General features: G+C 34.1%; 1 protein-coding gene across 4 annotated transcripts in view; it reads right to left on the bottom strand.

The window, feature by feature from the left end:
* Positions 1–18,331, bottom strand: part of TLN2 (talin 2) — a 528,144-nt gene that overhangs the window by 219,151 nt on the left and 290,662 nt on the right. For 3 of the 4 annotated variants that reach the window (XM_023497706.2, XM_031955439.1, XM_031955441.1), the window contains 3 exons: positions 12,286–12,457; positions 4,969–5,066; positions 3,407–3,536 (listed from right to left, as the gene is read on the bottom strand). In XM_023497706.2, the coding sequence (XP_023353474.1) occupies positions 3,407–3,536; positions 4,969–5,066; positions 12,286–12,421 (364 nt within the window). In that variant the 5' untranslated portion in view covers positions 12,422–12,457. The remainder of the gene's footprint in view (positions 1–3,406; positions 3,537–4,968; positions 5,067–12,285; positions 12,458–18,331) is intronic. The other variant, XM_003755615.4, reaches the window with a different exon arrangement.

Here is an 18,331-nt window from a genome sequence, read left to right on the forward strand (position 1 = left end):
TCCTTTTCACACCAATTCCAAAAGCACATACCTAGCAACATCTCTCCTCGAATCTTTTGGCAATAAACTCCAGCTATCACCCAGGCTCCTAAAACATGACTTCTCCAGTATCCCTACACTTTAAATGAGACACCCTTATGGTCCACTCTTCATATAGCATCTGTTGCATAACTTATAAAACTTACACATCCTACAGCTGCTTCACACTTGGTGGCCTTTCCTCACATTATGTCCCCCATATTAAAACTCTGTACTTACCCTTCCTCACCACTCCCATATCCTGGACTTAGATGTTCTAAATTACTCCCTCCATGATAATCTAAACAGAATGTATATAGCCAATGATAATAATTCTTGATATGAACTCTGCCCTCCTATTTTGCTCCAAAATTTCCCCCCCAAACTTCATTTTAGAGCTATTTCTTATCCCACCTCCCCAATATCCTGCTGTAGCATGTATGTGGTTCCATCAAAATATCTCAAACACCAAAGTGTTCTCTGTCCAGCTCAAGAAACTCAATAATCACATTTACATAATTATTAACAATTAACTTACATGCTGTTTTAATAATTAATTTGCATGAATACAATGACAATAATTATGAATGGAGCTCATAAGTACAATGAATGATTGATTTTGAGTGAGAAAACATAAGGCAAATTCTAGCTCTGTTACTTAATCCTGGGAAACTTAGTTATTCTTAGTCTGCTCACCTAGATACTAAAGGGTTTGATTATATCTGAGGTCCCTTTCAACAGCAATATTACTAACACTTTTGTTCATCTAAACATCTACATTTGGATCTTGTAAAGATGAAGGAATAAAAAACTCATTAAGAAAGAAAGAAAATAAGGATTGCCAGATGTCATTGGATGTATAACTGAATGCTTCTAGTCCACATCAAAGGGAATCATTGATACTTTGTGCTTTGCTATGGTCTTAAACTATTTTATTAACCTTTTATTAAAAGGAATAGTATAAAGTCAAAAGCTCTGAGTTCTAGTCTCGTACTTTACTAGTTACATTCCTTTGAGCTTTTTACAATCTCAGTGACCTCAATTTCCTCATCTAGAAAATAACTATATTTATAACCATTTCTCATTCTAAAATTTCATGGCTTAGGAATGGAGATACGGTATAATAAAAATAGGAATATTTAGATACTGTATAATAAACATAGGAATATTTCTGTGTGGTATGGACCACTTCTCAGAATTTTTTTTTAACACATAATATGAAACATATTTAGTTTTATAAAACCAATTATAGCAAAATACAATTATCAAAATATTTTTTTTTAATCCCAAATAAGTCTGCATCCTCATGTTGAAACTCTGGCATGGGGGCAGAAAAAAAGGCTAAAGTCTTTGAAGGGTTGTTAAATCGAAGAAAGTTGTTAAATGAAAGAAGGAAGAGACCTATATGACTGTATATTTATTTATCCACACACACATTTATAGAGAGAATTTGTTTTGCTAGACAACGGATATTTGTTACAAGAATATACTCTTTTTCTTTTAAATGGAGTAGAGGATGAAGGGAGAGAATATACTTTCTTAAACCAAAGATAGGGATGTCACAGATGTGAAACACTGCATGTACTTTAAGAGGAGGTTAAATTATTAGTTTTACTTAATGGTTTTATTTTGTTACAGGAGGCCTGAGACAAAGTGATTTGTAAATGTTTGTAAAAAACAAAACATCAATAAAACTTAAAAGAGAAGAAGGAAAGTTAAACAAAAGAAAAAAAAGAAAGGGAAAGAAAAAAAAAAGAAACAAAATAGAAAAGGAGAGAAAAGGAAGAGAAAAAAGAAAAGGGAAAGAAAAGGAAAGAAAAAAGAAAAAAAAGACAAGAAAAAAGGCTGCAGTGCCATTACTAGGAATATAAAAAGGATTCTTGTACTAGGTTGGCAATCAGAAAAAATAATCTTAGGGTCACAGAATTTTAGAGCTAGAAGAAAATTAATTTATTCCAATCACTTTATAACAGTGAATAAATTATATGCCTCTTCCCCCCATGAGATGCAATGACTTGACAGAGGTTAAATATATACTCATCAACAGAGGTAGTATTCAATTCCCTGCTCTTCCCAATGTATTATAATACCTCTTTCATGTCCCTTACTACCACTTCCACCAGTACCATGGTAGGTATGTAGACAGTGGTGCAAGGTATCATAGAAGAATATATTTGGAATAGAAAAATGATAATCATATCCAGAGAAAGAACTATGGAGACTGAATCTGAATTAAAGCATCACCTTTTTGTTTGTTTTTTTCTTTCCGGAGGTTTTTGTTTTCCTTTTAGTCAGATTTTTCTTTCACAACATGACAAATATGGTAATATGTTTAAAAGGATTGTATATATTTAACTTATATCAGATTGCTTGCTATCTGAGGCAGAGGGAAGGGAGGGAATAGAGGAAAAGTAAAAAAAATTTAAAACACAAAATTTTACAAAAAATGAATGTTGAAAGCTATCTTTACATATATTTGTAAAAATAAAATACTATTGGGGAAAAAGGTATCATGGGATAAATAATGGATAAAAAAGCTAGCATTACAGTCAGAAAGATATGGGTTCAAATGCCACCTTTGGCAATTACTGGCACTGTATTAAAAACAAAGTAGTTAATGCAGAAGCGTCCACCTGCTATTTTTAGTCAAGGAAATTTTCTGATAAGGGAGTTCTGGAAACCAATGAACTCACAGGTCTTACCCCATCCATTTAAGGCTTACAAATTATATCTTTACATATATTATCATATTATATCCTTTAATAAACCCTGGAGAATTAAACCGTACAGCTATATTATATTCAGTTTACAGGTGAGGAGATAAAGGTAAATGACTTAGTCATGGTCAATGTAGCCAATAAAAAGATCAAAGGAAGGCTTTGTACTTTGATCTCTCCATCCTCCTAGTTTAGTCTAAAGCTCTTTCTACTTTACTATTTTCGGGGAGAGGGGAAAGGATTCTTTTTTTGGGGGGGGTTCTTTTTAAATGACTTGTCCAGAGTCACAAAGTAGTAAATGTCTCAGGCCAGATTTGACTTCAGGTCCTCCAGACTCTGGGGCTGGTACTCTATCCCCTGTGCCACTTACCTACTACTCTAGTTTATTATTAATACTTTTAAGATTTTCAAATTCTTTCTTCTATTCTTTAAAAGGCAGATTTACTCTCTTGAATATCTTTAAATAAATTACTTACTATTGGGCTTATGGAATTCACTGGATATTTCAATTTTTGAAGGGAAATAGCAATTTGCGTAGCTTCAGGAATCATGTACTTGGGGTAGGGGTGGGAACCAGATCCTTGCTGCAATTTGAAGCACTGGGCAGGGTATGAGCATAGAGATAAAAAGATACATTCCAGAAAGTGAGAGTCAGACATTTGAAATCTCACCTATCCTGCTACAAATCGTGACCAGTAATTCCCCAACAGTTTTAGAATCATCCACCATCACTGTCTTCACTGATCCATCCAGCATCCGTATTTTTTGAGGTCTTTGTTTCTTTTTATATTCCAAAATATCCTAGAGCACAAACCACAGGAACATTTTACACTCATTCTCCCTAGATAGAAATGTAGCTTTTAATAGAGCAAGAGTTATTATTAACTTTTCTTGTATATCATAAACTCCCTTTTAGCAGTCTAATTTCAGAAATTTTTAAATGCATAAGATAAAATATATGTGATGACAAAAGAAATCAACTCCATTGAAATATAATTATCAAACTTTATTTTAAAAAAATTCACAGAATCCAAATTAAAAGTCAAAGAAGTAGATTCATGGATGAAGCTAATAATATTAGTCACTTTCATAGGCAACTTTTTTTCAGTAAAAGCCCTTGTAATTGCACAAACATTTAATGGACTACAATTTCTAATTTAAAATCAATTTATTAATGCTTAGTAATTAAAGAAAAAACAAATACCAATTTAATACTGAAATTGTATCTAAATAATTATAGCTTATGATTACTCAAAATTGTGTGTGATTTATGGCTCATATTCTATCCAATTAGGATTAGCTCATTCTGATTTTTTTAGTGAGACTCTTCAGAGAAATTACAGTTTGAGAAGTGTACAAAAAGACTTTGATAGAATCCCTCTGTCCTCACATTCAATATGAAGAGCAAACGAGACATTAGGCTGAGAGCCATATTTGGCTCTCACTTGACTTTATCTTGGTTGTGACTCCCCAAAACCCAACAGTGGAGGATAAAGGATCTTGCCTGGACAACATTCATGCAATGCTTACAATGGAGTTTTCACTGAATATTAACCAATCTAATTTGTCCACTCCAGTTGCTGGCCTTCATGCATCAGAGAGCTATTATCTTAGGGTTGATTTAACTGAAAAGAATGTTTAACCCTTTTTCACTGTCTCCTTTCCTTCCCTAACCTTTCTTTTTGCATTAAAATGACTTGTTATTCAAATTGTTTTATTACTTTACAGATGTTTGTGTATTCAGATGCAAAAGGTACTCAAATCCCATACCTCCCAAAATGATCAGAGAAATTTAATGATCAAATTCACTTTTCATCTTCCTTCCATCCTCCAACCCTCACTCTGCACTATGTCCCATTAATAATTACAGGAATATCCCCATAATTTCCACCAGGAGATGCCTCATTAAAACTCCTGGCTATAGAACTAAGTAAGAAATAGGATTGTTCTATTGGGTTGTGGAAAATATTTAAAACACACATACACATATATACACACCCAGGGCTACTCCTATGCCCCTGTGGAGTTTTGAGAATTTGGATTGTTGACATTTCCTACTATCCCCTGAGCCTCCTCCTTCAAAGAAAATTAGGAGTGTTTAAGAATACATTTATTGCTCATAGACCAAAGCAAATGATGTTTTTTCTTCTTTCCCTTCAAGTATAGTAATATTTGCTCTCATTAGAAGTCCCTCAAAACACCCAAAGGAAAACAAGAACAGGGAGAAACGTACCCCATTCCGCAGCATATAGTAGTCCAGCGTTCTGCCAGCTTCCAGCCAAATGCCTTTCCTGGGATCTTCATCCGATAGGAATAAGCCATAGTCGGAAGCTAAGAATTAAAATATAGGAAAATCAGAAATACAGCGAGGCTGAGACCTTGGGAGACCCAATAATGTATGCTCTGGCTTCTGTGCATTGAGTCTGTTGACCTGGCAAATGTACTGGCATCTTTCTTAATAGGAGAGAACTATTTGTTTGGCAGCAGTGGGCAGGATCTTTGGATGACAACACAAGCTGTATTCAATGCTAAAGCAGATCAGGAGGCATAAGAGCTGAGCTGTTGCAGTAATAAACCCAAATAAGATTATGTTTCATTAAGTTACTAGGCTGAAAAGTTATGTTTAACATTGGGGGAACCTTAGAGACAAAACAATCCAGGCTCACCAGCTGAAGTTGGCCTTTATCCCTATCAGGACTGGTCTATGGCCCCAGACTACTGAGGAGCCTCTTGAAAGGTCTTTCTACCTCAATTCTTTGCCTCTCCAATCAGCCCTGCAAACTACTTCAAGGCTAATCTTTCTTTTGTATAATTTGGCCATATTACCCCGTCTAAAGTATCTTCAGTGATTTTTTTCTTTTCTTTTCTTTTCTTTTCTTTTCTTTTTTTACTATTGAACAAAATTTAAGATCTTTTGCTTGATATTCAAATCTCTTAACATTGTAAAGTCATCAAATCTTTCCAATTTTGTCTCGAATTACATCCCTTCACATGATCCAGACAACATGAAAATATCCCTAATCTCAGAACACATGGTATATTCTCAGACAATACTCCTCCCTTCTTTTGATTCCATTCCCCTATTGCGAGAAAGTATTCTTTTATCCTCTTTAATCATCCTTTAAAAACCAATTCAAATACCAATACCCTCTCCCCAAATTCTTGAAGATGTTGTAGATGCTGCTGATCAATAAGAACCTTTGATGTTCTGAATCTCTCTAATGCAATATTATATACCACAGCTAGGAATAATCTTATCAGCCAAGAGATTTCGAACCCCACCAAAGTAATAATGAGGTCTTATCTAAACTTTAAATGTCCACTGGAGTTCAATACTCTATTTTGTACATAGTAGGCAATAAATAACAGATAACATAATGAACTGAATGTCTAATTCCATAAGGGTAAGGGTAACCATTCAAGAAGGAAAAATAATAGGCCAGAAATGCTATGAATGTATATTTATTTGTTAATGCCAAGGAAATATATGTTGCTTGAAGCAAGATTCGTCTAACAAGTATAAATAATACTCCATTAGAACCCAGGGAGAACCCATCTTAAGTTGAAGATGACTGAAGTGTTTATCACTGTTATATTTATATATTAGTGTCCACAGAAAGAATCATGACTTAAAACCAGCTACAAAATCCATTTCTCGATAAGCCAGACTTTTTCCAAAAGAGTATAAATTTACCCAAAAAATAAAGAGGAAGAAATTGATTATGGTTCCAGAGAGGCTACAAAGTATCCTTTCAAAATAAGTATAGGAGATCCAAAGTGAGTTTAAGAATCTCTAATGCTTCTGGAATCGGCAATTGCTAGTCCCTTGAATGTTTGATGCTCCCACCTAAGTTAGACATTAATCTGATCACAGAAAAAGAAAAAGACATAAGAAGGAAGAAGTATTCAAAGAAGAGAAGGTATCAAGGTGATATTAAGACTTTTAGAGGGGAAGATTGGGAGGGAAGGGCAGGAGAAAGGAAGAAATGGAAAGAAGGGGAAAAAGGAGTAAAAGGGAGGGGGAACAGAGGGAGGGAGGAGACATGGACAGTGAGACAGAAGAGAGAGAGGGATGGGGGGAGTAGAGTACTAAAGATATTTATTTCTCGACTGCATTTATTAAAGCTTATCAGCTATTTTGTATAAATATGTTTTGGTTTGGTTTAGTTTTTTAAAAAAATGTTTCTAGAGAAATTTCCCTTCATGTAGATCTAGTCCCTGGATCTGAAATCTTTCAACCTCAATTATTTGATTTATAGTCTTCAAGTTTATAAGACACATTTTCCACACCTCGAAGACTAATTCCCTGCCAACCTGGGGCTTTTCATTTACAAGCTGTGAGGCGTATAAACACAATGAGAATACAAGAGGAGGGAAAAAAGAAAAACAAAAACAAATGAGGCTTCTAATTTACATTAAGATCCATGGGCTCACTAGTTTCAATTAGTAATGAAAAATTGACATATCACTACTTATTTTTTAAATAACATTTAAATATCATGTAACCTCAAGAAGACCTAAACTGATAAAAATCATCTTTATTCTTAATGTTGCCAAAGAAATAAGAATGATCTGCTTGAAATAAAAAACAATGTATTTGGGTTTGTGTGTGTGTATGTGTGTGTGTGTGAAAATCAAAATTTGTGTTGTATAGTATGTACAATGTTCAAGTAAGCAATAATTCTTCAGAACAAGTTTCACTAACATTTATAGATTAGCCCCTATGCTAGAGGATTTTGTTGTTTGGTTTAGCGAGTTATTTCACATTAGGTGGCAAAACAGAAAAAAGCCTAGAGTCAACCCTTAAACACTGACTAGCTGTGTGAGCTTTGGCAAGTAACGTCACTCTTTTTGCCTCAGTTTCCTTATCAGTAAAATTCACTCAAGAAGGAAATGGCAAATCACTCCAGTATTTGCCCGAAAAAACTCAAATAGGATCATGAAGAATAGGGTATATCTAGAATGACAAAACAATAACTATATGATGGCAAAGTGGATAGCGTTCTAGACCTGAAATTAGGAAGACCTTGTGTTCAAATATGATCTTAAATCACTTGGCTTGCTGTGCAATCCTGAAAAATCATTTAACCAGTGTTTGCCTCTGTTTCCTCATCTGTAAAATGGGGAAAAATTACAGCACCTGTCATTCAGAGTTGTTTTGAGGATCAAGTGAGATCATATTTCCAAAGTACTTTGCAAATATTAATGCATTATATAAATGTCAGCTATTAAAACAATATATGTATTTTAAATATTAATATTATTGTTGTCATTTTTTAGTTGCAAAATTACATATGTTCAAGGAAATCTTGAAAAAAGTGTTAGAATTCATGAGTAACTTCTTCCTGGAATTTTATTATCCTCAATTCAATTTTTAAAGTATTATTCATATATTATACAGAACAATTTATTCTAATTAATTCAGTGTTACCATAGAACATAGTATGTTATGGATCATGGAACATCACAATCTCAATATTCAAAATTGTGGGTAATAAATACATATAGCAGATTTAAAGAGATTATAAAAAGTAATAACTAATGACTCAAGAAGAAGTAAGAAGCATTACAGATATAGATGAATAGGAAAGATGGGTCAAATATGGAACAAGAAAGAAATTGTGAATAGCCAATCTAAAAATTAATCAACACGTATTTACTAAAGGATGTTCTATATATTAGGCAGTGTGCTAGATGCTAGGGGGATGGTTACAAAGACAAATGTGAAGTAGTTACCATCCAGAAAGAGCTTGCGTGTTACTGGGGGAAATGGATACAAATAATAAACATACACAAAATACATAGAAAGTAAACATAAATAAGTAATGCTCAATTAAAAGCTCTAAAGGAAGGCTTTCAACCCAGCTGTGCACAACAGGAGGTAATGCTCATATCATTGAGATTGCGGATGTATGGAAGAACGTGCATGGCATTGATGGAATATACAAAGACAAAAAATGTTTCTATTGTCAAGGAGATTGTGGTCCATCCTTAGTGATCTGTATACTAAAACTTGCTAGAGAAGATGAAAAGGTTATAGTCTTCACTAATTTTGTAAGTGCTTCCAAAACCTAGCATCTTATCTGTCTGTCCCTATCTCATGTGTTTATATGTGCATGTGTAGTGTACACACACACACACACACACACACACACATGCTTGTATTAAATATAAAGGTAAGCGTAAGTGGAGGGTAGAAAATATATGGGAAAATATGGTTCAAGATAAAAAACAAAATAAGAGATCAAAGGCTTTTAAAATATTGAATCTCATACCTGTAGATAATAAATTGATTATTCCAGAAGAGAAGATAATAAATTTAAGTACCAAACATTACAAAAAAAATTTTTTTAACCAGATGAATATTGACAGGAAATAACTGTTGAACAATATGGGAATCATTTTACAGAATGCATACTATATGCAGTCAGATTTTACCATATTATTCATTTCAAAGGATAAATATGCAAATGCTATCAAAAACTCTAACTAGACCCAATGTCAGTGAAAAAAAGGGAAATGAAGAGAGGAAAAGACATGGACATGGAATATTACCATTCCCTACAGAAGTTACCTGATACAAGGCAATCAAAACAAGGACAGAAAAAAGCTCAGAAAGAATCATAATAAACTAATATTTTATCTCCCTAATAAGTGGGGAAATATGTAAATCAGTGGGCAATAAACTCATTAATAAAATGTTTAAAAAAGAGATGGTACAAAGATCAGATGTTCACAAAATCATGTTCTTATGATAAAAGAGTGATAAATTGATCTTGAAAAAGTTTGCTGTGAAGATTATGAATAATCATAAGCATTAATAGATGAATGTAGAACAATAAACAAAAAAAGTCCTATGAATCAGAGTTTCCACAAGGAACTGTTCTCATAGATTCCACCTGGACTTTAATTTTTCAGTTTTTGATGTGCTCCAAGAAGTATTTAGCAATGATATTTAATAAAATGAAGAGAAAAGAATGACTGGATCAGACCAAAAACAAGGGGAAGAGATTCTTGATGTAGGTGAGACAATTTTAAAAGAAAATAAGGATCAGTTTTTTTGGTTTCTCAAAGAAGATAAAATAATAAGGATTAGGAAAAATTTATTAATAGTTTCCCCACCTCAAAAGAAGATCAAGAAAACAATACCAATTCATGTTGCCTACTTTTTACTATGTGCAAAAAACAAATAAAAAATTATAAACAGACAAGAAAGGCATAGTTGCTGCAAGTAGGAAAAAAGAACAGGTTAGCTTCTAAAAAATTTTTTTACAACAAATTTTCAGTCAAATACTAAGAACAGGTTAGCTTCTAAAAAATTTTTTACAACAAATTTTCAGTCAAATACTACACTGAAAGGGACTCAGATTCTAAGATTCTTGCTGTTTATTTGTTAATTACTATACCATGCAATATTCTTCAATAGCTAAAGCCACAAATGCAACTTTATGCAAAGATATTTTGACAATCAAAAACACAAAATGGAGCGATATGCTCAGCAAAGGTATTTACTGTACTGAGGGAGGATGTCTTGCATAGGGTCCAACAGAAAGGACTGCCTATAGACAATAAGGATTTCTAGGAGCTCTTGTTTGGTAATAATACTTTACTTTCCGCTTCTCTCAACTCCAAACTACTACATGAACTCTGCAGTAAAATTCAACATGATTCAAAAGAGACCCACCTAATATCAATATGTATAAACCAAATAAAGAATGGCTACTAGCCAGATTATGACACAAAAAGCTGAATGGGAAATTCACTGAGTTAATTTATCAGGACAACTATCGTGGTGAAATACTGCAAATAAGCAATGAAATAGGCCCAGAATTGAACAAGAAGAAGAGGGTGAGACTGCAATCAGGAAATTGAGTAGTGATTTTAATGATCACAAGCTGTTCCTCTTATGCAAAAATCTTTCTGCAAAACATTAATATTCTACCACTGATGCCATATGGCCTTAAATCACAAAATACAAAAAGCTAAGAAAAATTTAAAAAAAGGGGGGGGGGGGCAATGGAGAGATAAATGATGGGTATGTGAGGTATAAAACATTACTAATGACTTGTGTACAATAAGTTGAATTATCTTGAACTTACAAACACACAGCAAAACAAGCATTTACATATAGAATGTTGAACCAAAGAAAACAGATTACCTATGAAATTGAAAATCTCTATTGTGCAGACTATTGTAATTTGCATAAAATATATCATCCAGGAAATGCATGATCAGAAAAGAAGGTCAGAAGAAGTAAAGGGGGAGAAGGCAGAAGAGAGGAGTTACAGATGGACAATTTCAGTGCTTCAGTGGTACATATATGAAGAAACAGGGAAAGAGAGATAAATAGGTAGCATAGTGGATAGAGCACTGGCCCTGGAATCAGGAGGGCCTGTGTTCAAATCTAACCATAAGTCATTTAGTCTGGATTACCTCTGCTTCCTCTACCTTCCCCTTCAAAAAAGAGAAAGATATAGTGAAAGATTTCAAATTCATTAAGTATTTTGTCTTTGAATTGCTCTGACAGGAGCATTTAGACAAGAAGAACTATTCTGAATATAAAGTAATTATTTATTATCTTCACAATTGGAGGGAGTACATCAGTGAGGTCACAGATCTCTTGCAGTATTTAAAAACTGAAATCATATGACTCTGGCAATTAATTATATGTGGGAAAGGATGAGGGGCAGGAAAGGATCAAAAATTATTTTGAGGATTCAAGCTCATGTGTATATATATATATTACTCTAAATTAAGAGCTTTTTACTTACTTAATTATTAATTTATTAATTATGAGCTAATTACTTGATATGAATAATAAATACTAATCTGATGACCATGTCAAAATCAATGACATATATCATTTCCAAGAAGTGAATTTGAAAAATCTTAATACTCAAAAAAGTATGGTCTTAAATACAATCTGTAACAATATAAATTTCTTGGCTTTTAATCTTAGAAAAATAGCATTGTACAGTTCTGTCTTTTGATAACTGGACTGTCTTTAGGGAGAAATGTGAAGTAGTGATTTCCATAGTTTCTAAATTTTGATTAAAATGATATCTTCTAAGTTATCATGCTTATATAAAAATATATCTGATCAGAAGTGAAAAGCTGTCATGTAACAACTGTTAAATACAATGCCAAGATTTTAAACATTAAAAAAAATAAATTAATGGTTATAATAATAACTGGGCTACACCTGTATAGAATTTTAAGGCTTTCTTTTCGTTTTTGCAGATGTGTAGGGAGGGGTGTTGTAAGGGTTGGGTTAGGATACAGAGAATGAGTCTTCAATCACACCTAGGCTACAGTGTAGTAGCCATTCATGGGACACTTGGGTTTGAATCTCGAGCCTAATCCAGCTACCAGCAAGGTGACCATAGGCAGTTTTCTCATCAAAATTGGGGCTCATCCTTGTGCAAAAATAGTCTGGGAAAAAAAGGACTTTGTAAACTTTGCAGAGCTATCTAAGTGTGACTTATAATATTCTCTAGAAACAGAATGGCAGTAATGCTCCAAGAAAACATGTCATTTACTCATGACTTACCTTGTCCAGTTTGTGCCTCGGGAACCCGCTCCCGAATGACGCGGCATGCATCATACACTGCTGTAGATGGTTCAAACTGCATAGTCTTCACTACATTGCAGTGGCGGACACAAATCTTTAGTGACAAGGCCACCATTTTCCTTGGTAATTTGAAGGCTCCCCCTCAGAACTGCTGAAAAAAAAAAAAACACATTAGGATTTTCAGATCATCTGTTAACCTGAAAGAGGTAGCATGATGTTAACCTGAAAGAGGTAGCATGATGTTAACCTGAAAGAGGTAGCATGATGTTAACCTAAAAGAGGTAGCACAATACAGTAGTTGTGCTCAGGAGGCAACTAGTAACACTGCAGTTCACAGTGTTCTAGGCCTGGAGCCAAGAACACCTCAGTTCAAATCTGGTCTCAAATTCTTACTAGCTGTGGCACCCTAGGCAAGTCACTTAATCTCTGCCTCAGTTTGCTCTATTGTAAAATTAGATAATAATAGCATCTTCTTCCCAAGATTTTGGAAAAATCAAATGTGCACAGTGCCTGTTATATAGTTCAGAAATAAATGATTTCTAAATAAATAAATCCATAAATGAATGAATAAATAAATGAATACACACATCACTAAATAAACAAACAAATAAATAAACAAATGAACAAGCAAACAAATAAATAGACAGATATATAGATAAATAAATGGATGTTTTCTTCCCTGGAACTCAAAACACTTGAGTTTCTATTCCACCTCTGAAATAAGCCATCACACTAATCTTGGGTGAGTCTTTTAAAGTTGAAAGTGTTTTAAGCAACTCTCTTAGGATTCTAAGTTGGACCTATATTGAGAGAAAATTCACATATTGCAGAGTTCTGAATATTTGTGAGATCATATGTCCAGTCATTATCCATGGCTTTTAAATTTTTTATTTTCTTTTATATATATATATATATATATATATATATTACAATATATAAAAGTCTATCTTCTCTCTTTCCTATATTCTCCCACCCTCAAAGACAAAAGAAAAACAACATTCTCCTAAGTAAACATAATCAAGTAAAATAAATCTGAACCCTAATAACGAAGACATTTATTTTGTTTGATATGTGTATAGAAGTGTGTGTGTGTGTGTGTGTGTGTGTCCCTGTTTGTCATTTTATCAAATCTATCTCAATCTATACTCTCAATACATCATTCATTTGAATGGATGAAGGTAAGGGTAGCATGCATTATCAAGAGTGTTTTAGAGTCATGACTGGTCATTGCAGTGATGAAAAGACTTAAGAATACTAAAGTATTGCATTTACAAAGTTGTTATTGTTCAAATTATTGTCATGCTTCTTTACTTCACTGTATCAATTCATCTAAATTTTTGCCAGATTTCCTTGAAATCATCCTTTTCATCATTTATTACAGAACAATAGCATTCCATTTCTATAGTATAATTTGTTCATTCATTTTCCAATTAATGAAGAATTGTTATTTCTCTGTTGTTTGTAGTTCTTTACTACTACAAAAAGAGCTACAGTAAATATTTTTGTATTTATAGATCTTTTTCCTCTTTCTTTGATCAACTGGGCATATAGACTTGTTAGTGGTATCACTGGGTCAAAGGTACACACAGTTCAGTAACTTTTTTGGGTAAAGTTATAAATTGCTTTTACAGAATGGCTATACTAGTTCAAAAAAAAGAGCATATTATATCTATTTTCTCATAAATCTTCCAACACTTGTAATCTTCCTTTTTTTGTTAACTTGTGACCATGAAATAATAATACAGGAATTCTTTAATTCCTCTAATTAATGGTATTTTGGAGAATTTTTTTCATAAGGCTTCATTTTGGATCTATCCTTTATTAACAACAACAAACAAAACAAAACAAAACAAAAAACAAGCAGTTCAAAAGATCTGGGTCTTCTGCTGCTTATAAGATGGTAGGTAGAATAATAGATAAAATGCTTAACTAAAAATCAGGAAGTCCCGAGCTGAATCTCATCTCAAAAATATACTAGCTGTCAGATCTTAAAGCAAATTAATTATTCACTTTCAGCTTCAGCTTTAACATCTGCAAAACAAGTATAAATACAGCACCTATTTTACAGATTTGCTATAAGCAAAATATTTTATTTTTATGTATGTGTGCATATGTATTATATATATGTGAATAGAATAACATTTCTATAGTACTACAGCTTGCAAAATATTATATAAACAGTTTTATATTTAAAAATATATGGCCTTTCCCAAATCATTCAACTTTCATTGAGTTTTACATTTGTGAAATGAGGTCAATAATACCTATCCTGCCTGCTTTACAAGATTGTTATGAAGATCAAATGGGACAGCCTCCTTGAAATAAATGTTTCCATTTTTCATCTCAGATTATCCTTAAGGCCAATCTCTGAGTGAGCTAAAGGTATATTATCTGTATTTTAAAGATTAAAATCTGTATATTATCTGTATTTTAAAGATTAAAAAAAAGAAAATAACAAAGGCTCAGGGAGATTAGGTGATCTAGGTTGATAGTTATTAGAGGCAAAATTAAAATTCTGGTCTCTCCTAAATTCATATCTCTCTTCCCTATGCGATACTGCTACTTTCTTGGACAACTGAGAAACGAAATGCACTATGATTATTAAAGAAATGGTATCAGAGACTTCACCCCAAAATGAGCCACCTAACTTTATTTCTCTCCAAGGGCTAAAAGCAATTTATGTTCAATGCATCATAGTTCATGTTTGGGTTTTCTTCCAGCTGAAGAGATTCAGAAATAGATCTGGTCCTGGTTTAAACTGGTTCATGAGATAATTTCTTTTATTTTTGAACACATTAATTCAGGATTCAGCAAATCAGTAGTTTGTTCTAATTTGTAAGATGGCTAAGTGAATCAAATGAGATAATACATAAAGCATTTTGCAGACTTTACAGCACTATATAAATGCTACTTATTAGCAGTATTACCATTGAGAGAGTTGCTTTATTTTGTTGAATCCAGTAAAGGCATACCACTGGTCACAATGAGGACCAGAAACTATATACTAGTGATTGTTGGTGGGATAATTTATATTACACAGAGAAAAGCATATTATAGCTAATGTTTAAATGAGATGCAGGCCTAGCATAGTTAATATAAATCCATGGATAAATAAAAACTACATTTTATTAGATGGTTTATATTTGCTTCAAACTTAAAAACACTCAGAGAAAGCAGTGAGGAGACACAGTCGATAGAGGACCAAGCCGGGAATCAGGAAGACCAATCTCCCTTTCAATTTGTCCTCAGATACTTATTGGGTATGTGACCCTGAGGAAGTCACTTAATCCTGTCTGCCTCATTTTCTCATCTATCAAATGAGTTGAAGAAGGAAATGGCAAACCACTCCAATATCTTTGCCACGAAAAATCCAAACGGGGTCATGAAAACTTAAAAATGACTCAAAAGGATTGAACAACAACCTAGGAAATAGGGGAAAAGATTTATCAAGTTCACTGTATTCCCACTATTTTATTCTTTGATAAAGATATTAGCAAGCAGTGAAATTGTCAGATGTCAATGAGAACAAGATAATTCACTAATTGGATAATTAGTCCCCAAAGGAGTAAAAGTCAAAATACTAAGATTCAAGTTTATTATTATGTTTGATAACTTGTTTGTTGTGAGCAGTCATACACAATCATCACCACTTGGATAAATACAAGCTTAAAAAATGCACCGTCTCACTGGGCAGAACGGGAATAGCTTCACTGAGGCTAGCCAATGTGAAGCCATGATAAGAGTCTGCTTACTTGAATTTATTCTGAAAATACATGAAATCTATTTACTTGACAACTGTCAAATGACACTGTTCAAAACACAAGAAGTCTCTTCAGTAGCTATCTGCCCAATACTGAATTAACTTCCTCTAGCCTAAATCAACTTAAAACAGGACATTAAATTTCCACTGACCCCCTAGATGATGGGAGTTAGGATCTCGGAAGATCTCTCATCCAACCCATCCCCAAACAATGAGCTCTCTTCCAATATTCCTCATTCTTGGCTATCCAGGCATTCAGCCTATGTTTGATTCCATTTATTAAGTACCTACCCCCACACCATAAATACTATTGTGCAAAGTACAGTTATAAACACTGAGGAGACAACTCTTCCTTTTGGGGGAGATACATAGATATACAGGTAGAAGGTAAGTGGAGGAAGAAGTGCTAACAAGTGGACGAGAAGGGAAGTGACCCCTGAACTGAGACCCTCAGGCTCTTAAGTCACACTGGTGAGGGCAGGAGTTACTCTGGACCAGAGGAACAATCTTTGCAAAGGATAGAGAAAGGAGAGTGTGAGGAGTGTTTAACACAGACAGTATAGCTAATGTATAAATGATATGAAATGGGACTCGGAAGCTAGGCTGGAGCCGGGCTGTGGGAGGCCTTTAAATGGTAGGCTGGGGAACTTATGTTTTATCCTTAGACTTTTTAAAAAGCAGCCACAATGGCTTTTAGAAATATAATTGACTTACTGACAAGGACTGCTAAGTGACATAGAAAATAGAGTGCTAAGCTTGGAGTCAGGAAGACCCAAGTGCAAATGCAGCCTCCTACACTTCCTGACTATGATTTGGGCAAATCACTTTGACTTCTGTCTGTCCTGGTTTCTTCAACTGTAAATTGAGGATAATAAATAGCACCTACCTCACAAGGTGGTTGTGAGGATGAAATGAGAGAGTGAGTTTAAACACCTGCCTGGAATATAATAGGGGTTCTATAAATGCTCATTTCCTTCCCTTCCCTCTTCTTCCATATAAGCATGAAATAAATAAAAGGCAGGTAGTAAGGTGCAGGGGCAGGACCAATGAATGGAGTTCCAGGCCTGGAATCAGGAAGACTCATCTTCCTGAGTTTAAATCAGGTCTCAGATACTTACTAGCTGTGTGACTTTGGGCAAGTCACTTAATCCTGTTTGCCTCAGTTTCCTCATCTGTAAAATAAGATGGAGAAGGAACTGACAAAGCACTTGAGTACATTTGCCAAGAAAACCCAAATGGGGTCATGAAGAGTTAGACATGACTGAACAACTAAACAACATTAAAACTCCACCCACATTCATACTCTCATTTATCTCCAGTCATCTAATTCCAGTCTTCTCTTTTCCAAACTGGACAGTTTTCCTCCTTCATATGTCACATTCATATGTTGACATAGCAAGACTTCAGGGTTCTACTTTTAAGAATGCACTGATCATTTTAAAAGAAATTAAATTCATCTAAGTCTTTCTGAAGCACCGAAATCAGATTTGAGTTCCCATTAAATGAATGTGAACTCTTATTGGGATCTAATTATCATGGAATAATACAAGAACTGGTCTCAGTCAAGGAGACCCGTGATTCTGACTCACATTGGCTGTGTGATCCAAGGCAAGTCACTCAAGTTGCTCCCCTTCTCTCCTTTCTTATCCCTATCCAGATCCTCTTCTTCTGAGAACAAGTTTAATCCCTTCTCAATGTGTAGACCTGCAAATACTATCATGTCTCTCTTGAATGTTCTTTTAAATGCCTAATTCCTAATGTGAAACAGATTCTAGGCTCATCATCATTCCGATTTCCCTCATCTCAATACTCTGCAGCTTATTAATTTCTTACACTGAGATGACCACATCGTCCAGTGACAATGAGAGCAAGGGTTTGATAACATCCCTTCCCCTCCCTCTCAGCACAGCCAATACCTGCAGTAGCATTTTTGTGATGACACATCTAGCTGCTGACTCCTATTGATCTTGCAATCACCTCAAACCACAAAAATGTTTTATAACTACTATCTGATAAATGTAAACTGTCACTCCAGGTGAAACTGCATCCATAAAGATAGAAGACTTTCTCCTTTGACAATAAGCTTTCAAAGCACTGTGACACTTGATTTGCCTTTCCTCCTCTTGTTCTCCAAATACCTATTATCCACCTATTCTTCTATATCCCTTTGAAATCCTGCCTTTTCTCAGAAGCCTTTGGAGATGTCAGCTATAATTCATTTTTTAAACTCCTTTGATACTTAGTGGGTAGAAGAATCCATCAGTA

The sequence above is a fragment of the Sarcophilus harrisii genome, chromosome 2 (assembly GCF_902635505.1).
Source record: "Sarcophilus harrisii chromosome 2, mSarHar1.11, whole genome shotgun sequence".
NCBI classification, from domain to species: Eukaryota; Metazoa; Chordata; class Mammalia; order Dasyuromorphia; family Dasyuridae; genus Sarcophilus; species Sarcophilus harrisii.